Below are 24,952 nucleotides of genomic sequence, written 5' to 3' on the forward strand. Positions count from 1 at the left end.
ATTCCTCATTAAAATATAATAATCCTCTTGTGCTCACGCTCAGTCATTTCAGTCATGTCCAACTCTTTGTAACCCTATGTACTGTAGCCCGCTAGGCACCTCTGTCCATAGGATTCTCCAGGCAGGAATACTGGAGTGGGTTGCCACGCCCTCCTCCAGGGGATCTTCCCAACCCAGGGATCAAATCCCATGTCTACTGCATCACGTTGACCGCACTGCAGACAGATTCTTTACCCCAAGCCACTGGGAAAACCTGATAGTCATCTTACAGTTTTGAATTAGTTTGTTCATAGTATTATGTGTCAAATGAAAACACATTTATTCATTTGCAAACACATAAAAGCTTATATTGTCCTATAATCAGGACGTATGTTTAGAGATTTATTTATTTATTTAACTGTTGCTGCTTTTAATCTAAGACTATGATGGAGCTACACAGTTCATCCTCGGTCTCTCACCTGATAACATGTATGTGCATGCATGCATCCTCAGTCGCTCAGTCATGTCTGACTCTTTGTGACCCTATGGACTGTATCCCACCAGGTTTCTCTGTCCATGGGATTCTCCAGGCAAGAATACTAGAGTAAGTTTCCATTCCCACTCCAAGGGATCTCCTTGACCCAGGGATCGAAACTGAGTCACCTGCATTGGTAGGCAGATGTTTTACCACTGAGGCACCTGGGAAGCCCAATCACACTCCCAGCTCATAGAGTTATGGGTGGACATTACAAAGCAAAGAAACCAAGGAAGAAAACCTATCCCTTTGGGAATAACTCCACTAAAAGGCCAATATCTGTATGTGTAAGGCAGTGGAGATGCCCTGCTCAAATCTCCCTTCAAGACAAAATGCTATAGGGAGGATAGCTGATTAACAGCCTTCAGGTTCTGCACCTTCTTATGCAACACTTTGTTCACCAGAACATATTTCTGCTGGACTGCTCACGGCCAAAGACTGAGCTTGGCAGGCTTCATAGACCCACACCATTCCTGCATGATGTTCTTCTAGAGGGAAATTCGGACTAAAGAAATCCCCTTCAGGATGGCTAAGAGACTGTGCATTGCAGTGTGAGCTTCTTCCGATCCAATTCTAACTCCCTTCTCTCCTTTCATAGTTTCAGACCTGCATCTCAATCTGAAGACTCAATCTGAAGACTTCCTTCCTTTTTATCCTTTACTCACATATCTGCCAATAATCATCTAATCATCTTGTTTCATAGAGGACCAAAACAGAAACCATATTGGATATATTTTTAATTATAAAATTAAAAACTAATTTTTTGTGTAATATAGGTACATGTTTGCAAATATATAACAATATGAGAAAACAAAATTTTTGAATAATAAATATACTAACAGACAAGTCTTGGAGTGGTATTATATTTTTTAGAGGGTGGGGATACCTACTTTAATGTTACATTCTGGTTAACAGTCTTTAATATATTAAAAATGATTTATTAATTTATAACTATCATGCATAGGAGATATTCAGTAGAACAAAAACAAGACATTCAGGTTCTACTATAGGAGATCTGAAACAAAACATGATAACTCACTCTGGGTGGTATCCTCATGGTGTTCATCTTTGAACTAAAAATAAAAATCAAAGCCTGAAGCACATTCACTGATTTGTAGCTGAGTCATTTATGGGGTACTACAGAGCCACTAAAGATCATAGAAAGACATTCTGTCCAGCTGTGTTCCTGTGGGTACATCCTGATAAAGGCAAAATATTGAATAAAACACCAGCAAGAATATTAGAATTCTGCATATCTCCTTATATATTCCCTAACCCTGTTGATATCTTTTTCTATTATTGTACTTCTTAACAAATTTATTTTAAATAGCTCATTAAAGAAACAGAAACAATGCAGTTTAAAGAACTGCATATTCAATATTTAATATTTAAAGAGCATCAAAGTAGATGGTAAAACTAGTTGATATGCAAGATATTTTTTACTGCATTTAACTTTGTCATTTGTTGGCAATTATAAATGATTGCTGTCTTACACTGGTAGCATATTAAAACAGCAAATTCTATTAACTGTCACTAGTTCTATTTTACATACAATTTGATACATTTTACCAAATTTTATGTTTCCTTTGTCACCACTTGAAACATATGCACAGTCTATAAAGATTTTTCTGTTCCTTCTAAAGTAATGGTTCATGGGGATCTCAAGGCAAGAATATTGGAGCAGTTTACTATTTCCTTCTCCAGTGGACCGTGTTTTGTCAGAACTCTCCACCATAACTCATCCATTTTGGAAGGCCCTGCACAGAATGGTTCATAGCCTCATTGAATTAAACAGGGCTGTGATCCATGTGATCATTTTGGTTAGCTTTCTGTGATTGTGGTTTTCACTCTGGTTGTAAGATTGTAATTCTTGCTTCTTCTGTCTGCCCTCTAATGGATGAGGATAAGAGGCTTTTGTAAGCTTCCTAATGGGAGGAACTGGTTGTGCGGAAAACTGGGTCTTGCTCTGGTGGGCAGAGCCATGCTCATTAAATGGTTAATAAAGTACCCTGCTGATGGGTGGGGATTTGCTCCCTCCCTGTTAGTTGTCTGGCTTGAGGTGACCCAGTTCTGGAGTCTACAGGCTCTATGGTAAGGCTACTGAAGACCTCTAGAGGACTTACGCCAACACACGCCTCCTAGGACTGCTGCTGACAGTTCTCTTGTCCCCATGGCAGGACACTGCTGATACAGGCCTCCGCAGGAGACTCTCAGACACTCACAGGAAGGTCTGGCTCAGTCTCCTGTGGGGTCACTGCCCTTTTACCCTGGGTCCTGTTGCATACAAGGTTTTGTTTGTGCCCTCCAAGAGTATGCAGAGTTAGTACATCATTCAAAATGCTGGGCTGAATGAATCACAATCTGGAATAAAGATTGCAGGGAGAAATATCAGCAACATCAGATATGCAGATGATAATGGCAGAAAGGGAGGAGGAACTAAAGAACCCCTTGATGAGGGTGAAAGAGGAGAATGAAAAAGCTGACTTAAAACTCAACATTCGGATCATGGTATGCAGTCCCATCACTTTAATGGTAAATAAATGGAGAAAAAGTAGAAATAGTAACAGCTTTTATTTTCTTGGGTTCCAAAATCACTGCGGATGGTAACTGCAGCCATGAAATTAAAAGGTGCTTGCTCCTTGGAAGAAAAGCTATGACAAACCTAGACAGCTTATTGAAAGCAGAGACCTCACTTTGCTGACAAAAGCCCCATAGTCAAAGCTATGGGTTTTCCATAGTCATGTATGGATGTGACAGTTGAACCCTAAAGAAAGCTGAGTGTTGAAGGATTGATGTTTTTGAACTGTGGTGCTGGAGGAAACTCTTGAGAGTCCCTTGGACAAGGGACAAGTCCCTTGATCAAGGAGATCAAACCAGTCAATCCTAAAGGAAATCATCCCTGAATATTCATTGGAAGTTTTGATGCTAAAGCTCCAATACTTTGGCCACCTGCTGTGAAGAGCTGACTCACAGGAAAAGAACTTGATGCTGTGAGAAGTTTGGGGGCAGGAGGAGAAGGGGGCAACAGAGGATGAGATGGTTGTATAACATCACCGACTCAATGGACATGAGTTTGAGCAAACTCCAGGAGACAGTGAAGAACAGGGAAGTCTGGCATGCTGCAGTTCATGGGATCACAAAGATTCAGACATGACTTAGTGACTGAACAACAACTCAAGTAACACTATTCTATTATGAAAAGAGATAGACATGGAGGTTCAAGAGAGAGGGAAGATATATATAGATATGCCTGATTCATGTTGTCATATGGCAGAAACCAAGACAACGTTGTAAAGCAATTATCTTCCAATTAAAAAAAAATAGATAAATTGGGCTTCCTTAAAGGCTCAGTGGTGGAGAATGTAGGAGACATTCTCCTTGCCAATTGACATCCTTGCCAATGTAGGAGTCATGGGTTCAATCCCTGGGAAGACCCTACATTCTGCAGAGCAACAAAGCCTGCACAGCCTGCTTTAAAAGCCTGCAAAGAAGACTCAGCACAGCCTAAAAAAATAAATAAAAAGTTTAAGATAAAAACATAATAGCAAAGAATTTTTAACGCAAAAAATAAGAAAAATTCCCAGCAACTAGTGATCAGTTAAGTCAACACCCATTTGTAAAGGTGAGTACATATGCATTGCACCTAATGAACAACTCTAAACTCATCATACTTGAACAGTGTCAGGAGCATCATATGACACAATTGACCATTGTCATTCTCAAAATGCTTTCTTCTCTAGGCTTCCAAGAAATCAAATTCTTCTCTGTTTTCCTTCTACCTTCCTATACATCTCTCTTGAATCACTTTTACTGGTTCCTTACTTTTCAGATCAGTCTTTGATACTTTTCTGTCTACACCATCTTCCTAGATGATCTTATCCAGCCTCTTGGCTTTAAATATTATTTATGTCCTGTGGCTCAGACGGTAAAGTGTCTACCTACAAATGCGGGAGACCTGAGTTTGAGCCATGGGTCGGGAAGTTCCCCTGGAGAAGGAAATGGTAACCCACTCCAATATTCTTGCCTGGAAAATCCCATGGACAGAGGAGCCCAGTAGGCTATAGTCCATGGGGTCACAAAGAGTCGGACATGACTGAGCGACTTCACTTCACTTCATGTCCTGTTGACTCACAAATCTGTACTCCAATTCTGACTTTTCACCTAAGTTTTACCCTCATAATACATCTGCCATCCCCAAATTATTTATTCCCCCAAATAATCCTTTCCTTCATTACATAAATATTGAGTGTCTTTTATGTGTTTGACACTCTTAAGGCACAACGAATACAATGCTGAACAAAACAAAATATCACTTGACTATCTAAAATAATTCAAACAATGCATCAAAAGGGTATTCTGATTATTTCACCCTCAAATCAGCTTTTAAATATTCTCTATTTTCCATGAAAGTGAAAAGTGAAAATATTAGTTGCTCAGTCATGTCTGACTCTTTGCGATCCCATGGAATGTAGCCCACCAGGCTCCTTTGTCCATGGAATTCTCTAGGCAGGACTACTGAAGTGAGTAGCCATTTCCTTCTCTAGGGGGCCTTCCTGACCATGGGGTCAAATCCAGGTCTCCTGCACTGCAGGCAGGTTCATTACCATCTAAGCCACCAGCTGCTGCTAAGTCACATCAGTCGTGTCCAACTCTGTGCGACCCCAAAGATGGCAGCCCACCAAGCTCCCATCCTTGGGATTCTCCAGGCAAGAATACTGGAGTGCGTTGCCATCTCCTTCTCCAGTGCAGGAAAGTGAAAAGTGAAAGTGAAGTCGCTCAGTCGTGTCCGACTCTTCTTGACCCCATGGACTGTAGCCTACCAGGCTCCTCCGTCCAAGGGATTTCCCAGGCAAACTGAGACAGAGGAACTCTAGGTTTTGAAAGTCGGAGGGAGTTGATGGAAATGGAGCCATATATGGAAAATAGAGGGCTTCCCTGGTAGCTTAGGGAAGGAAGGAAGCCCTCTATTTTCCATATATGGCTCCATTTCCATCAACTCCCTCCGACTTTCAAAACTTAAGAGTTTGCTGTCTCAGTTTGGGTTCCCACAGAAGCAGACTCAGGGATAAAGATTCAGTACAAGTGGCTTACCTGGGAGTTGCAGGCACTACCAGTAAGAAAGGGAAGAATGATATATGATATATGATATATGATAGGGAAGAGAAAGCAACTAATAAATGGCAAGTAAGTCAGCTACCATATATGTAAATGGAGTTCGATCTCACAGGGACATTTTGAGAAATTATAAAAAGGATTTGTCTCAGAATTATCTTGTTCCAAGACTGAAGAAGCTGGGATATTTATACATTCATTCTCACTGGTTAAGAGTTTATTTGGGCCATGGGGAAAGGGAGTAACTGCCCAGTATTAGACTGCTAGACACAAGAGTAGAGATTCCTTCTTGAAAAAGTCCTTAGACACCAAGAAGCAGGTACTGGCAGCTACAAGTCTTATGGGTACCCTGAACCATAAAGTCAGAGGGATATGGGTCTTAGTAGGACACAGAGCAGCTGCTACTTCCTCCTTACCTTTGCTGCTTCCCCTCATTTCCCCATGAATGAGTCCTGTTGACATCACTCCAGATTTTAACTCAAATTCTATCATTTTATCTCTACAGCTCAAACCTGAGCCCAAGTCATCAGCATCTTTCATCAGCAATACTAACACAGATGTCTAACTCCTCCTACTTCAGTGTCACACACACGCCACAGGCATCATCTCAGTGCCTGAATCATATCACCACCTTCCCTTCGTTGAAGTCTTCCAGGGCTTCCACTGCAATTAGATCAAAATCCAAACTCTCATGTCCTTCAGTGACCTGTTATGTGTCATGACCACTTCTCCAAATCTTCTATCATTTTCCCTGTTACTTGAAATCATCCAGCTTACTGAAATGTCACCTTTCTTTTCCTCAAATACAACTTACTGTTTCCATCTCAAGGAGTTTGCACTTAGTTTTCCTTCTGCCTAGGATCTGCTTCTCAGAAATATCTGCATGGTTCCCTATTTCTCATTATTTAGGCCTACCCCACACATCATCTCCTTCCAACACCCTAGCTAAAGAACTCTCCACAGCTCTCATCACTCCCTGCCCCCGTACCCTAGCTTGTTTTCTTTTATGTAGTCTCTACTTTGCCAAATAGAAGGTAAACTCCGTCTTTATCTAGTTTATCACCATATTTATATGTCAGTAACAGTGCCTGACACATAGCAGATTTTAAATAAATACTAGTTCAACTCTAAGAAAATATCATGCAAACATATACCATATGATCTTATTTCTAATAAAGTATGTACAACTTCACAGGAAAATTAAGAAATAAGTACAGCGATGGCCTCTTTTCCAAAGTAAGCAAAGCTAATATTTGGCCAGTTAATTAAGATGCTTGATTAAATATATACTTAAATATATAATTTAAAATTCATTTTTATGTAAAACACCTAATTATACATTTATCCGTAATATATCAAGGTAGAGTTGAGGTCATTTTCTTGACTGGAACCCCTCTTCTGATTTGCATGAACCCCAAATATAATGGATTATTCATGATTTCCAGTTTTGGTTTCTTTTAATTGAAAATGCCCTTGTGTTTTATTATTTTAGATAATATTTAATTGAATTATGTCATTAATAAGTATGGCAAGCATAAATTGGCTTTGGAAGAAACACTATTGACCTTTTTATGAATACCCAACTGTGGGAGGAAAACACAGAAGCAGAATTAGTTTCTAGGATGCTATGAACATCAGTTCATTTTAGCCAATAGATATATAGAAATCTTTGGTTACTCCCCTGAATCAGTTAAGGGAAGGTAAGTTAAAAGAGTTTCCCACCCCAAAAATGTTGGTTGTCATTCTCTTTGCTTGGTGTGTTAATGATCAGGATATTTCAATTTTCTTCCGTATATATTTTTTAAGTTTATACATTCTTTACAGCATGCATAATCTATTTGATAAAAATTAAATAATGTTTAATATTCAAAATATTCATTAATACTTTTAAAAGTGAACAACATTAAAAGTGAGTAACACTTGTATTTATCTTATTGTGATTTTGATTGTTCAAATTTACTTAAATTTTAGTCTAGCAGGCTCTCAGACCTGGAAAACTGGGCATGACTTTTTGTCAGTTAAATTCATGTGCACCTGCCTTAGGGGCTAGAGAAGTTCATATTTGAAAAGCATTTCACAGTCTTTAATTTATCACTTATTCATTTCCCTTTTCCCTTTGATAAAGTAAAGGATTTAGAGAGAGGAATAAATATTTAAAGGCTGAGAATAGAGTCTGAAAAGTTGATTTTTAAAGGCAACATTTAGCAGGAGTAATATTTTCCTTGAAAACCAGGACCAGAATTCAAATTAACATCTTTTTTCCCAAGGCACATTGCCAGAACCTGAGATGTATTCGCTGTAGAGCCTCAGGCTATTCTGGCAGAACTACTGAGAAACAAAAGCACTAAAAGATGCAGTAATTCTTTACTGATATTCGATATGACTTAAATTTTCTCACCTCCAGGGCTGCTTAGTCTAGATGGCCAAAAATTTTGGCTAGATCATATCTTTAGGATTGCAAACATCTACCCATAGAACTAGGATGTTTCCCTCTATTTCTGAGAAAGAAACTGAGGCATTACCTCAATAGGAAACAATATTGTGGTTTCTAACTTTCCACCAGGTCCTCCTCCCATTATCTTAAATTCTATAGGTCTGTAGACAACGCCATCCCCTTTCGAAGCCAACTTCCCCTACAGATGGCCCCATTTTTGTTAAAAACTCTATTGTTCTCCCAGTCACCTAAGTTGAAAAGCTGAAAAGCATTTTTTGTCTCTTTGTTCTTACTGACCTCAAAAAGGCATCCTCATTCACTTGTTCCTTTGAAATCTCGTTGCTCTACTTTTTAGTCACTATTACTGCTGACTTGAATTACAGCTTCCTGCCTAGTACTGTGTTAAGTCCAATGCACTCCCTCAGAGCCACCAGATGAGCCTTTTAAGGTGGAGCAGGAAGAGCACAAGCTATCAAGTTAGAAAGGTCTAGACCTGAGCTCAATGTCCTTGGACAACATATTAAGCATATCTGAGCTCAGGTCCATCATCTATAAAGTGAAAAACAATGCTTATCTTGCATGACTTTGGTAAGAATCAGAGAGAGTGTGAGGCAAGTATGCTGCTGCTGCTGCTGCTAAGTCGCTTCAGTTGTGTCTGACTCTGTGTGACCCCAGAGACAGCAGCCCACCAGGCTCCCCTGTCCCTGGGACTCTCCAGGCAAGAACACTGGAGTGGGTTGCCATCTCCTTCTCCAATGCATGAAAGTGAAAAGTGAAAGTGAAGTCGCTCAGTCATGTCCAACTCTTAGCAACCCCATGGACTGCAGCCTACCAAGCTCCACCATCCATGGGATTTTCCAGGCAAGAGTTCTGGAGTAGGGTACCATTGCCTTCTCCAATTACCACAAATAGCATAATGTTTAACAAAGAATGGATATATAGTAAATGTAAATATTACTCTTATTGCACAGTCCCATTCTAAAACATTTCATGACTTCCCATTCTCTTCTTCTAACGTGGCTCTCCTGCTCTCATCTAATCTTATCAAAATGCTATTTGTGTTCAAATTCACATTCAAGATCCAGCTCAAGCACTACCTCGTTCAAAACTCCCTTCTCAACATCACCAAACTTCCCAAAGACACCACTGTTACAGATTCTTACAACCATGCAGCAGGTGTGTCCACTATTTGTCGTGATGGAATAATGATATAATAACTATTAATCTAGCTCTATGTTGAATGATGGAAACATCAAATTCTCTTGGTATAGGTTTTCTGTTTCTGAGTAGATCCATTGAGTGAATTTTTAAAAGAAAGGTATTGAAGTAGACGATAGCCCACTCTGCACCATCTCTGTGGCAGCCATAGCAACTGTGCATTTGGTTTTACAGAGACCACTCTTTTCTCCATTCCTTAATACTGAGGGTTTGAAAGTTGCTGGGAAGGAAGTGGGAACATTTGCAAAAGAGTCAAAGAAACTCCTAGGAGAAAAACAATCAAGATCACAATCTAGAATACCTCTGCGATGGAGGCTACCCTAGTGCAGTCAGATGAGAGGAAACACTCGCAGCTGAGAGAGGCCACAGTCCAGACAAGGCCTGGGAGAACTGAAGGAGGGCTGGTGACTATTGACAGGGGCTATAAATTCAGCCACCCTGGCAATATAGGCAGGTTCTTGGGTACAAGTTGTTGCATAAATTAAAGAGTTAAGTAACTGAAAAGCTGAAAGTGGGAAGGCAGGCCAAGCTGAGAATGAACTTGAGCCCCAGTTCCAGAGGTGAGTGACCAGACAGGATGGGGAGAGATTATTGGCAAAAATAGCCCCTAACACATGAGGCGATAGACTCATGAGGGAATAGAGATGATCATTTGCCAGCCTCATTTTCAGCAGAAATACAAAGACCCCAAAGACAGCAGCAGCACCAGGATTGCTCTACTACTTTCTGCAGTGCCTCAAACGGGGAGCAGCTATGGAATGCTCCAGCCTGAACAGGGCCCATGTGAGTGGGGCATCCCACAGTGGAGCCTATGGCTCCATCAATTGGATTGATCGGCCTGATCAAGTCTCTCAGTTTCCTGAGTTCATCACAAGATGGTGGTGTTTTGACAACGTCCAGTGAGGGGACTGCAAAGAAAGAGAACAGTTCTTCCTGTTAACTTGGGTATGTAACCCTTCTGAAGCTGTGATTTTATGTGAAGTTTTAATTACATCCTTAACACAAGGTAGATTAACTCCCTTCCAAACACACAGTTTTCTGAAAAATATTCCTTATTATATGTCAGCATTTTTTTTATTATTTAAGGCTATGTTTTACTTCTCTTACTTAGTTGATAATCCCTCAGGTGCATACATCATATAATATATAATACATTTAAATATAGACATTTTCTTATCATCCACATGATTTATTAACACAAATCACATATATAGGTATGCAATAACTATTTGGAGAATGTATGAATGAGTAACAATATACAGGACTTTCATGAAGGATCAATTTGGTATCATTTCAACATCTGTGTCTGTTCAATAATTTCACTTTTCCCTTCTGGTTCAATTTGGTCACAGGGTATCTGAAGATTAATGAATAAAATATTTATGAATTCTTTTAGAAAGGCAAATGAAAGATCAACATAATATTTCCTCTCTGCATAATAGAGCAAGAGAATTCCTAATATCCCTTAGGCATATTCATCCTAAAACTCTCATTTCATTTTGTCTGAAATATTCTTTTGATTTATTAATGTTGATTTAAAGAGTTGGCTAAGCATATCTTAGAAATTAGTGCTTCAGAGTAGATCTTTGACCATTTCTTAGGCTTTTATATCACAAAATTGTATGGACTACACTTTAAAAAAAAAAACTTTCTAATTTAAACACAAGTACTTAGGTAGCAGTGAGATGAAATGAACATCAATAATTTGGTAGAAAAACTGGTGATGATACATGTCATTCATTCATCTCATCCAGAGCATCAAAGTAAGCAGCTACCTACTCCTAGATTTTTTTCAAAGTAGTATTTAGACTTTTTGTTTGTTGTTTTAGCCACTGAGTCCTGTCCAATTCTCTGTGATCCCATAGGGATTTCCTAGGCAAGAATACTGAAGTGGGTTGCCATTTCCTTCTCCAGGGGATCTTCCCAACCCAGGATCAAATCCCCGTCTCCTGCATTGGCAGGTGGGTTCTTTACCATTGACCGACCAGGGAAGCTGCTAGTATTTACACAGTTGAATCCTAATTCAATTGTTATATATGTACAAACAGGGAATCAATAGACTTTGAGAATGTGAGTTTTACCCTGAATAGAAATAGCACTTATGTTAAAGTGCAGAGATAGTATTTGCCTTAAAGTAAACAAATAACATTTTTGGAGGACTTACTATGTACTAGACACTGTCTTTGAGCAGTAGAAAAGTTATATATTTAATTTTAATAGTGATTCTCTGATGTAGGCATTACTGTTTGCTTTAAATAGATAAGGTAATTGAGGCTCAAAGATGCTAAATGGTTAGCAGAAGTTTACAAAGGAAGATTTAATAAGCAGACCTTGGTATCAATAGACAGATGATTCTGATTCCAAAAATTTTGTCCTAAAATGAGAACAGAAGTGATTTCATAGTCTTCTATAATTGGCATAAAAATCTCAAGTAAAAACCCATCCTTTAATTCTGTGCTTGACAAGCCATCTTCTCAACCTAAAAAAGAAGTGACCTGACATAGGAAATAAATGGCACATACAATTTCATAAACTTCTAACTAGATATTAAAACATGTTAAATAAAGATGTATCATTCAAATAGAGCATTTTAAATTTTCACAATTGGGCTCATTTTTTTTGAAAAGACTAGTAGATTCTAGTACTAAGAAGATTCTGTGTGAATGCTTCTCAAGGTTTCCATGCCAATTAACCATCCAACAGACACACACACACACCACATATCTATTACAGTGCTGCTGTATATAAGAGATAACAAAAGATGCTGAAATAATATGATTGAATTAATTAAGCTATAAGCACTGTTTCAAAATTTGTTTTATATTTGTAAGGCATTAAGATTTTAAGAGGAGGCAATAATACAGCTTATACTTATAAAAAGTTGGATAGGTTTACAATATTTTTCTATGTTAATTCATTATCTCTTCGATCCTTAGGACAACACACTAAAATTTATTATTTCTATTTGACAAGTGAGGCTCAAAGAGGTTAATTAAGTAACTTGCTTAAAATAACAGTATTAGATAGGGTTAGAAATTGGATTCAGATGTTGGCTTCTGTTCTCTCTTGGTTTAATCTATTTGTGAAGGAAATGAAAGAATTTAGTTGACCGACTACATCATCTCAACCCGAAGTGGTATGTAGCACTATATATTAAAGTTTAAGAATAAACAATACATGTAACATTCTTTTCTGGTTTTGACTTAATCATGCCTAACTTTTAGCTCTGGGCTTCTCTGGTGGCTCACATGGTAAAGAATCTGCCTGCAGTGCAGGAGACCTGGGTTCGATCCCTGAGTTGGGAAGATCTCCTGAAGAAGGGAACAGCAACCCTCTTCAATATTCCTGCGTGGCGAATTCCATGGACAGAGGAGTCTGACCGGTGCAGTCTACAGGGTCACAAAGACTCAGAGATGACTGAGTCACACACACACACACACACATACACACAAAACTTTTACCTCTGGATGCTTAAGGATTCTTTTATATGCTTCTGACTATAGTCTTGGGATGTTCCTTTGTATATAATCTAATATTCTATGTATATGCATCTGTAAAATGAGGATTACAACTGTCCCCATGATGTTGTTACAAGGCAATAATAGCCCTAGGATGTAGTAAGCACTAAATAGATTTCACAATTAGGCTATTTTATAACAGAGATTGTCAATACAAATGATACCATGCAACAGGAACTAGATTCAAAGTTTATATGCAAAGTCATTGCTTGGATCAAATTTCCTAGGACTCTTATACTTCCTACGGTTCTTAATATTCACACTTTAATATGTGTATGCTCTTATTTCTACTAACAGAATCAGGTAATTTTTTTGGATTAAGCAAGAGAATTTCTGCATTGGTAACGAACCCATGGACTGTAGCCTCCCAGGCTCCTCCGTCCATGGTATTTTCCAGGCAAGAGTACTGGAGTGGGTTGCCATTGCCTTCTCCAAAGATACAGAGCTGGGTAATTTAAAAACAAAAAAGAGGGCAACATCTACTATGGTATATATTTATATGGAAAATATCAGTTATAATAGTTGTTTACTATATACAATGTAAATTTTATTATATAAGGTTGTCAATTTCTTTGCAATATTTTCCATCTATCTCAATTTTTAAATAAAATCCTCTAAAATTGAGCATGACACAAAAAGCTGAAATTTGTTTCTTACAAATCACAGTAGTGAAGAAGGAAAATCAGTTAAAATCTGGCAGAAGTATTGAGTCCAAAGGCTTCCCTGCTGGTTCAGATGCTCAAGAATCCACCTGCAATGCGGGAGATGTGGGTTCGATCCACAGATTGGGAAGATCCCAGTATACTTGCTTGGAGAATCCCCATGGACAGAGGAGCATGGCGGGCTACAGTCCATGGGGTCCCAGAGTTGGACATGACTGAGCGACTAAGCACAGCATATTGAGTCCAAAATTAATGAATTTTATAGTTAAATGTGTTGTTTATAAACGAATAGTTTTACAGTTACGTTTAGTAGACTGCCTACTCATTGGTAAAGAATCTGCCTGCAATGTAGGTGACCTGGGTTCAATCCCTGGGTTGGGAAGATCCCCTGGAGAATGCACTCCAGTATTCTTGACTGGAGAATATGATGGACTGAAGAGCATGGCAGGTTATGGTTATAGTTTAATGTGTCAAGTATTTATAAATAAATAGTTTATAGTTAACATTTCATAATGAAAATCTAGCAAAATTTTATATATATTTAGTATCTTCAGGTAATACATTATAAATGCTAATTATACTATTAATATTTCAGCCAGTATCACTCTTTCTAGTAAATAAATAAAAATATATAGCTTACTATTCAACAGCATCTAGATAGAAATTTATATAAATCCTTAATATACATGTTATATTGTTTGTTTTTATATAAGGCATATAAATATAAGCACTTAAATAAATGAAAATTTATATTACTATTTATTATTTTTAAATCTTTATTGTGTAAAGATTTAGTAAGGCCAAGATATCTTTTATCAATATTACATTTAACATTTATTAGAAATAAATTCCAAAATTATGAAAAGGAAAAATAAAATGCCTAAAATAAATTCCTAAAATTATGAATAAAAATGGAATAATACAGGAAAACATAGTTTTGATAGTACTTATGACCAGTCTCCTACCTCTCATTCTGTACTCTATACTCAATTACAGAATGTAGCCGAGTATTTTACTCTCAAAGCAAAATAGCCAGAAAACATATTTTGTACATTTTATAAATAGATCCACTCTGTCTTTCCATTTTAGAAACAGATCCAGTGAAGAGAAATACTGTCTTTTATAACAATTACCCTTGCTTCCCCAGGACTTTTCTGCAGTTTATTAGGAATATGTATCTGAGTAATATTTCTTATTATTTATAGGCCCTCAATGTCATCTCTTACTTTCTGTTTTTAATAATTTCAGTTACTATTTTATGTTGATTTTATTCTGAACTCCTATATGGTAAATAGTGTACATTTAAAATAATTGATTAATTGATATGTAAAACTTTTATTCCAGCTTTATCTTCCACTGTTTTCCAATCCATTTCTCTAATCCAGGACACTTAACAATATGTTAAACTTGCTGTTAGCCTTATTCTAACATGAGGACCAACTCCAGTTTAAAAAAAAAAAAAAAGCAATTGCTTATTTTCTTCAGTTCAGTTCAGTCGCTCAGTCGTGTCCAACTCTGTGCGACCCCATGAATCTCAGCACACCAGGCCTCCCTGTCCATCACCAACTCCCGGAGTTCACTCAGACTCAATGTCCATCGAGCCAGTGATGCCATCCAGCCATCTCATCCTCTGTCGTCCCCTTCTCCTCCTGCTCCCAATCCCTCCCAGCATCAGAGTCTTTTCCAATGAGTCAACCTTTGCATGAGGTGGCCAAAGTACTGGAGTTTCAGCTTTAGCATCATTCCTTCCAAAGAAATCCCAGGGCTGATCTCCTTCAGAATGGACTGGTTGGATCTCCTTGCAGTCCAAGGGACTCTCAAGAGTCTTCTCCAACACCACACTTCAAAAGCATGAATTCTTCGGCGCTCAGCCTTCTTCCCAGTCCAACTCTCACATCCATACATGACCACAGGAAAAACCATAGCCTTGACTAGACGAACCTTTGTTGGCAAAGTAATGTCTCTGCTTTTGAATATGCTATCTTGGTTGGACATAACTTTCTTTCCAAGGAGTAAGCATCTTTTAATTTCATGGCTTCAGTCACCATCTGCAGTGATTTTGGAGCCCCCTAAAATAAAGTCTGACACTGTTTCCACTGTTTCCCCATCTATTTCCCATGAAGTGATGGGACCGGATGCCATGATCTTCGTTTTCTGAATGTTCAGCTTTAAGCCCACTTTTTCACTCTCCTCTTTCACTTTCATCAAGAAGCTTTTAGTTCCTCTTCACTTTCTGCCATAAGGGTGGTATCATCTGCATATCTGAGGTTATTGATATTTCTCCCAGCAATCTTGATTCCAGCTTGTGTTTCTTCCAGCCCAGCGTTTCTCATGATGTACTCTGCATATAAGTTAAATAAGCAGGGTGACAATATACAGCTTTGACGTACTCCTTTTCCTATTTGGAACCAGTCTGTTGTTCCATGTCCAGTTCTAACTGTTGCTTCCTGACCTGCATACAGATTTCTCAAGGGGCAGGTCAGTTGGTCTGGTATTCCAATCTCTTTCAGAATTTCCCACAGTTTATTGTGATCCACACAATCAAAGGCTTTGGCATAGTCAATAATGCAGAAATAGATGTTTTTCTGGAACTCTCTTGCTTTTTCCATGATCCAGCTGATGTTGGCAATTTGATCTCTGGTTCCTCTGCCTTTTCTAAAACCAGCTTGAACATCAAGAAGTTCATGGTTCACATATTGCTAAAGCCTGGCTTGGAGAATTTTGAGCATTACTTTACTAGCGTGTGAGATGAGTGCAATTGTGCGGTAGTTTGAGCATTCTTTGGCATTGCCTTTCTTTGGGATCGGAATGAAAACTGACCTTTTCCAGTCCTGTGGCCACTGCTGAGTTTTCCAAATTTGCTGGCATATGAGTGCAGCACTTTCACAGCATCATCGTTCAGGATTTGAAATAGTTCAACTGGAATTCCATCACCTCCACTAGCTTTGTTCGTAGTGATGCTTTCTAAGGCCCACTTGACTTCACATTCCAGGATGTCTTGCTCTAGGTCAGTGAGCACACCATCATGATTATCTGGGTCTTGAAGATCTTTTTTGTACAGTTCTTCTGTGTATTCTTGCCACCTCTTCTTGATATCTTCTGTTTCTGTTAGGTCCATACCTTTTTTGTCCTTTATCGAGCCCATCTTTGCATGAAATGTTCCCTTGGTATCTCTATTTCTCTTGAAGAGATCTCTAGTCTTTCCCATTCTGTTGTTTTCCTCTATTTCTTTGCATTGATCGCTGAGGAAGGCTTTCTTATTTCTTCTTGCTATTCTTTGGAACTCTGCATTCAGATGCTTATATCTTTCCTTTTCTCCTTTGCTTTTCACTTCTCTTCTTTTCACAGCTCTTTGTAAGGCCTCCCCAGACAGCCATTTTGCTTTTTTGCATTTCTTTTCCATGGGGATGGTCTTGATCCCTGTCTCCTGTACAATGTCATGAACCTCCCTTTGTTGGCTTCCCAGGTGGCTCAGTGGATAAAGAACCTGCCTGCAATTCAGGAGATGCAGGAGATGTGGGTTAAGTCTTTGGGTCAGGAAGATCCTGTGGAAAAAGGAATGGCTACCCACTCCAGTATTCTTACCTAAAGAATCCCATGGACAGAGGAGCCTGGTGTACCACAGTCTATAGGGTCATAAAGAGTTGGACACAGCTAAGCAGCTGAGCATGCACGCACATTCCCTTTGTAGTGGGCACTGTATTTGCTTTCCCAAATTGGATGACTCCTTACCTCTAAGATCTGCTTGGAAGTTCTTGTTGTTTTTTTTTTCTTAATTTCAAGGTTACATTCATTGCTTCAATTCTATCCTGATGATCAGTACAAATGTGAAGTCATAAATCTCAGAATGTTGCAATTTCCAGACTCTGGAATGTTGAACTTTGCCCTCTTGTCAGAAAATTGGCCATCATCTTCTCTAGGTATTCTTGTCATTGACTATCACTTGAGGGACCCTCATTCTGAACAACACAGACTTTTGTTTAAATACACTTCCTCATACCCTCTGTGATTATTTACATACATAAGTAACTATGTAGCTATTAAATATACAATAAAGAGCTGAGGAAAACTGTGAACAGAAGTCTATTAATCCTTTACAAGTTTGTAGTACATGATCTCAGATCAATGCTTTGAAGATAAATTTTGATTTTCAGGATAGCAAGTCTTTTGATTCAATCTTACTTTTTCCAAGTGGAAGGTTTTAAAATTGACCTAAAAAATAACACAACTATGAAGGAAGTGCATTACTGCCATCTTTCATGTAAAAAACAGTTACTTAAAATGGAAACTTCATCTCTCTATCAGCTGTATATAAATGCTGATTATTTAATGTGCCAGTGAACAAAGGCAATTAAATGGAATCTTCCATGTTAATGGAAAATGGAGGTTGCCAAGTCATCTCAATTATTTATATTCAGATTCAACTTGCAGCTTAGTATATAAAGGAAGATTAATAGGTATATAAAGTGAAGAAATACAAGACCATTCTCTTATTCATGCCACATACTCATGTCCTTTTATTATTCATTAAATCAGTCATATACAAATGTAAATGTGTTGTGCTTATGACTTCATTACATACCCTGAAACATCTTATGGAAATATTTTCTGCCATATTCATTTACAATACAGACCACAAAACATTTCTTCTGTGGTAAAGACCAGAGTGAAAATATCAGTTATGCAAATAAACTTTGTGAAATGTTACACATTTTCAGCAAAATGCTAAGAAGTTATCTAAAGTCCCTGGTAAATATATATATTTGTCCTTGCTGTCACAAAATAGTGTGGAAAACAAGGGATTTTAACAAGAACTTGAAAGAGAATTTAGGAACTAGAACAACTAAAGAAATACAGTTTGAAATTAAAAATTAAAGTTGGAATATGATTTTTGTACTGATAAAGATACGAGATGCGATCAGTAAGACATCCACAGTCTTTTGATTTTGTCAGTTCCCTAAGTTCTTTGAGGAAACAGAAGTACTGACTTCATTACCACCCTGAGGTCCTGGTATAAAATCCAGAGTATTGTGTACAACATACTCATGAATAAAGCTGATCAAAGAAAGGATAATTAATTCACTATTGTGTTACTTTTTATACTTTTGATATTGTAGTGGCATATGAAATAAAACCACCCTTTTGAAAATGTCTTTATTGATTAAAAAATGGCAAGTTAGTTTGACCCATTGTCTGGCAAAGTCCTGTATTTATTCTCATTTCAACTGAATCAAATAAAGTAGCTACAGCTAATTAAGACAAGCAGACAGCAGCTAAGGCAGATTGTAATTCTAGCAACAAATGACAGCTTGCCGTTCATTCTTTATTTCTCTGCAGTACTATTTTCATTGACTTTTCTAAAGGTAAATCTTTGTACAGTAACAGAGTGATCACTTGTGCCCCCTTATTTCATTAGCTAACTCCCTGCTGTGGAGGTATATGCAGGACATTATGTTTTAAGTAAATCAAATGATGAAAGAAATAACAGTTTATGGATCATGGTCTGTTTTTATAAAGAAATAATGTTTAATTAGGAGGACACTGGAATTTAAATACATAAAGACTCACCTCCCTTCTAAATATCCTCCCTTCTTTTGTAAAAGAGAATGGGAACTACTCTAACTCACTAAATTTTCACTATTTAATCAAAAGCACTTCTAATTTTTTGTCTTTTCAAGTATTATTCTAGCAAATAATTGAGACTAGCCTAATTGGATTTTCTAAGTGATTGTATATCTTGATAATAAAATACTAGTAGGTAGATTAAAAAAAGCTCTCCAGAACACATTTGGGGAAATGATTAGAATACACATGCAGCATGATTAAAATAAATTAACCCACACATTTATTCAGGCACACAGTCATCCCTCATGATGAGCCCCTGCTTTGCATTGGTTACTGAACTTAGTCTAGGGCCTTCAAGAATGACAGACAAAACCTAATTCTGGCCTTGAAATAGCCTACAATCTATTGAGAAAGGGACATGAAAACAAACGAAAGTCCCAGAGTTAAATTTTAACATGAAGTTGTATATCAAATGCATAAATAAAGGTGCACATGCTTGAAATATCTAGAGGACTCAGAGTAAATTCATAGAAAATGCTACCTAAGTCCTGAAAATTACAGCCTGAGGAGGAATACACCAGACATTCAAGCAGGGGTAAGTGGTTCAGATGATGAGGATATTCTGTACTAAAATAAGGAGGTGTATCAGCACTGCTGATTCAGCCAGGGTGAGATGGTGAGATGGAAGAACAGAGAGTAGGCAAATATGAGGCTGGACAAATAGCAGAAGCCAGATCCTTGAAGGCCTTGAAGGCTTGGCAAATGAGCTAAAATTTCACCTAGCAAATGACAAGGAGTCACAGGTAATGTTTTGGTAAGATCACACTAGGAAAAAGGTAAGTGTAGGAGAGATGTTAGGAGTGGAATTCAGTGAGGAGACGACTCCAACAGCTAAGGGAGAGACCATCGGGTCCTTAATCAAGGCATAGCTCCGGGGGTGGAAAGAGAATACAGTTAAGAAAGATATTGATACAATAAATTTGACAGTGTTTGATTGTTGGATGGATGTGAAGAGAAGAGAAAGAAAATGAAAAAGTAAATATCTTAGAGTTTCAATTTCCAAAATCAATAACCTCCCTATAGTAATTTGAATGACAAAGCCAATCAACAGTCATTATTGATATGTGTTGCAATAATAATGTATGTGTTGCAACCTTGTCAAGGAACACATGTAGTATTATATATCAACATTAAGAATGGTATTTGTAAGCTACCTGGATTACAGGTTTGTTAATTATTAAGATTCATGGCGTATTCACAAGGGAGGGGACATATGTATACCTAATGCCAATTCATGCTGATGTATGGCAGAAACCATCACAGTATTGTAAAGTAATTATCCTCTAATTAAGAAACAAAAAAAAGATGCATGGCATATTGGGAGCACTGGGAAGGAGTTCCAGGATATAGCTGAATTTAAAATTTACCTTGAGGTGTTTGTACTAGATTTTATTATCTTAACCTAAGATTGCTGGAAACTCAATAAATCAATGGTGAATTAACCATTGCCAAACTCTGATGAGTTCAAAAAAGTGAATTCCCACCCTATGGTAATTGTGCCTGGGAAAATAGACATCTGGTCAGAAGATGGGGTGAAATGCCATTTGATTATGGGGTAAAGGACAGTGATAATGTTCACTGAAGGGGACTTTCCCACTCCCAAGGGGATGGATATGTAAAATAATTAATAAAGGGTGAGCAGTAGAGAAAGGGTTTTAGGATGTGGGTTCATATCTGTGTTAGTTGCTCAACTGCGTCTGACTCTTTGCAACTCCATGGACTGTAGTCTGCCAGGCCCCTCTGTCCATTGGATTCTCCAAGGAGTTGGTAGCCATGTCCTTTAGGGAAGATCCTTAAAGCACTACCTGGCTGGCAGTTTGTGGGCATGGGGAAGAGTGGAAGAAAGGTGATGGGAGTTAAAAACAAAACTCTTATCTGTGTGAAGGAAGAGGGTTGGGCTTCCTTCCTTCCTGATGAGATCAGGCTTGGATGTACTATGTGACTTGGTTTCCTGATTGGGTTTATACCAAATAAAGATAAAGTTCTACTGAGCTACTACTAACATTAATACCTTTAACAAGATGTCCCAGACCATTGAAGAAGGAACTACAACTATGGGAGAAATAGTCTTGTATTCAAGTCACTTAGCAGATAAACACTTAGCCCAGGGGTCAGTTAAGGTGCTAAGTCAACCAGAAAAATTCTTATGAATCTCATTCATTGTTCCTTTTTATAGCTCACATATAAAGAAAGTGAAAGTCTAAGCACTGTGATCTTACATAGTGACAAATGACTATGATACTGATAATAATAGGTCTTGCTCCAACTCTAGGGATTTTGCTGATAATCTATTTCTTAATGGGACCATAGGGGGAAAAAAAAGAACAAGGGATATATAAACACTGAGATCTCATGAACTGACTAAAGGGAATGTTGCCAACTTTACAATGCTAGGCTATAATTCTTCCCTTTTCTAACTAGAATCCTCTTAATTTCCTTACTCTGTTCACAGAGCAAATAGCTTATTAATTTCTTTTCCTTTAATAACTAGGACAATGCTTACAATATAAACTTAAATGGAAAAGAAAGAGAATACTCATACAAGGTATAAATATACCAACATTTTTATACAGATCTCATACTGTTTTTTTTAATAAGCCTGCACTATTTATAATTAATTAACTTCATACAATAAAATATCTTACATATAATCTTTTATATTATACAATACTATATAATGAAAATATTTTAAAGATAATGTCAATTTTCCAAAAGGAAAATTGCAAAAAAAAAAAGTCATCAGTCTGCATCCATTTTAAAAGGTCTTTATTTTGATAGCAAATTTTATGTTTATTTCCAAAATACTTTGTGTTCCACGCTCTATTTATAAATATAAAAACATAAATAGCTGGCAGACATTTTTAGGTAAAAAATTTCCAGAAAATGCTCACATAGGGAAATTTATCTTCATTCATTTAAAAAATGTTCTCCTTTAAGCCTTCTGATGAAACTTATATTTTCCAGAAACTCAAATAAAAATATATAAATAAAGAGGCAATTATCTCTTATACTTTCTTTTTTTTTCTTATTTAAGATCTATTTGAAAAGTTATTTCATGACTACAACAAAGAAGAGAGTGTTGGCATTAAAAATTCTTCTGAAGATGTCAATATCTATGGATTATATACAATGCCCAGAATTTTCAATAAATAGGCTAATCATTTTCTCATCAGTGCATTTTTGTTCTATCACTTTTCCATTCCCACTAAATTACTTGTCAGTACAGAAGAAGGGCAGAACTGAGGAATGGACTAGAAAGAAAAAACCCAAACTGCATTCATCCTAACACTCTTGTCTTTTTGATCCATTTTATGAAAATCAATTCTCTCTGAGAGCCCTTACCTTTCTAGACAAGAAATTAATTTACCTTCCTTTGAATTTATCTTTCAATAGTCTACTTAAGTTATTTGAATTTTCAGGGGATGACATGTAGCACCATACAGGAATCACACAGAAATACAGAGTACAAAAGTAAGGCTGGATAATTTTTGTGATTCTGATATATATAAAAAAGGACACTAATTCTTGGACACATCAGTGGAAGTCTTAAAGTATGAAAGTGTTAAGACTGTCATGATACTTATTAATATACTTTACCTAAAACCATTCAACAACATTTTGAATAATGAATAACAAAATCCATCTTGAAATTAAAGAAAGGTAAAAGGAGTTAGAAAGCATATATGGAAAAATATATACATGATTAAAATAATATAAAAGGTAGTATATATTTTAATTTTTAAAAGTAACATTGTCTATTAGGTGCCAAAAGTTTGATTCACCATCTTAAAACTGGGGATAAACTATAATATTTGTAATTAATTCTTAGTTGTATTTTATTTTTAATCTGGATGTACTTCAGAGGAAAAATACCTTCATTTTTAGGTTATGTATTTTCCTCCCAATAAAGTCTCTCAAATATAACTTAAGATAAAACCAAATACTAGAACTAGTCGATCATCTATTTTTATACAAAGGAGTAGAATTCTCCTCATAAGTTTTTTTTTTTTTTAATTAATGTGGATATAAGACATTTTCAAATTCTAGTAGTTTATTTTATTTATTTTCACAGTCTCTGTGAAGAAACTCAGTTTGTACTACTAAATCTTCTTCAAAGGGAAAAGAAATAACAAATTTTCCCTTATTTTGCTACAACATTAAAAACATACTTTGAAGCCCCATTGAAACAATTAATGGGAACACTGCAACTATAATAGAAAAGGCTTTTCCACACATCAGGATAGAGGATGTTTCTGCTTACAAAGTTTCCATTTAGAAAGATACTTTTTAATGACCTAGGAAATACAAATATTGCCAAAGTACTGAGCTATTTTCTAAATTACAGCGGTAACTTTGTCTAAAGAAAATAGATTAATGAGAATTTATCAGACATTTAGAATTTGTTAAATAGTACAGTATAAAATTACTTGGTCCTATAAGATAGCCAGTAGCTACATTTGGCTATTGAGAACCTGAAGTGTGACTAGTCAGAACTAACACATAAAGTGCCAAGTACAAACCAACTTTCAAAGACTTAGTTAAAAAAAAGAATGTAAAATATCTCACTCATAATTTTATATTGACTGTATAAACAATGACATTTTTTGGTATAATGGGTTAAATAAAATAAATTAATAATATTGAAATTCATCTTTTGTGTATGCTTTTTAACATAGCTATAAGAAAATTTGAAATTATGTACCTATATTGCATTAGATTTTCATTGGGAGAACTGGTATAAGCAACTAAAGTTATGTAAGAATGTATCCTTTTATGGTTTATGCATTAATGTAGATTTTAGGTTTAAAACTAAGACTTGAAAATAACAAGTGTGATTACTGGTTAATCTGGAAACTTAAACAGTAAGTTCAGGGGAAAATTTTGTCATTTATATGACATCAGATATCAGAAATCAACATGGTGAAGAGTAACTGTATATTGGTAGTTAAGATTAGAGGATAACTTTCAGGTTAATATCTTCTTTTCAAGTCTCTAATTTATCCTATATATGGCACTAACTAACTAGAGAAATCCCTTACATTGTAGTATTTTAACAGTAGTTGTAATGCTTTTTGAGATACATGGATAAAAGTCTAAATTACCATGTAAAATAGATTTAGATAATTTTTGTTAATAGAATTATTTGCAACTGTGCTTCTGATAGCATGCCTTTAACACTGATAACTAAACCAAAGTTTGGATCCAGAGGATTCATAATTTATGTAATATTACTTTGAATTACACAAACTTATCTTTAAAGTGGGTATTCATACCGTCATAAATCCATCCAGCAAACCTGAATCGGGTTTCGGAGGTGCCTGCAACCGTTCCATGGACCACTTTTCAATGATGGAGGAGACTTGTGTATTTTCTGTATTTAATATTCTGAACCCTGTCATGTTAACACCACTGTATCGATAGGGTTCCACATCAAGAGCAAAGAGGTCCTAAAAGAAAATTTTCATTGTGTTAATATCAAGAGAAAATATTCATAGGCAAGTATAATTGAAATAATCATATATTCTTGCTCCCCTTAGGATAGTTAACACCACAGTGCTTCAAATGATGTTTAATGTCACAAATCACCAAGATTTAAATACACTTATTGTCATGTTTTGTCAGTGTGCATATATATATATATATATATATATATATATACACACACTCTACTTAAACATGTACATATATATATATTATTCCAATTCCATTAATGGAACAATAGGCTTTTCTACAAACTTTCTGTAAAGTTTGCATAAGCTTTCTTCTCTATGTTAGGGATAGCTTGCCCTTAAATTTTATGCATTTGTGTTTTGCATTTAACTGACTATAAGTATGCAGAGTACATCATGAGAAACTCTGGGCTGGAGGA

At 36.6% G+C, this 24,952-nt stretch overlaps 1 protein-coding gene across 9 annotated transcripts in view; it reads right to left on the reverse strand.

Annotated features, from left to right (window-relative positions):
• The window catches only part of GRIK2 (glutamate ionotropic receptor kainate type subunit 2), a 731,033-nt gene that overhangs the window by 355,294 nt on the left and 350,787 nt on the right, over positions 1–24,952 (reverse strand). For all 9 annotated transcript variants that reach the window (XM_024996836.2, XM_059889840.1, NM_001193063.1 and 6 more), the window contains exon 6: positions 24,357–24,530. In XM_024996836.2, coding sequence (XP_024852604.1) covers positions 24,357–24,530 — 174 coding nt within the window. The remainder of the gene's footprint in view (positions 1–24,356; positions 24,531–24,952) is intronic.

Source organism: Bos taurus, chromosome 9 (assembly GCF_002263795.3).
Source record: "Bos taurus isolate L1 Dominette 01449 registration number 42190680 breed Hereford chromosome 9, ARS-UCD2.0, whole genome shotgun sequence".
Classification (NCBI taxonomy): domain Eukaryota; kingdom Metazoa; phylum Chordata; class Mammalia; order Artiodactyla; family Bovidae; genus Bos; species Bos taurus.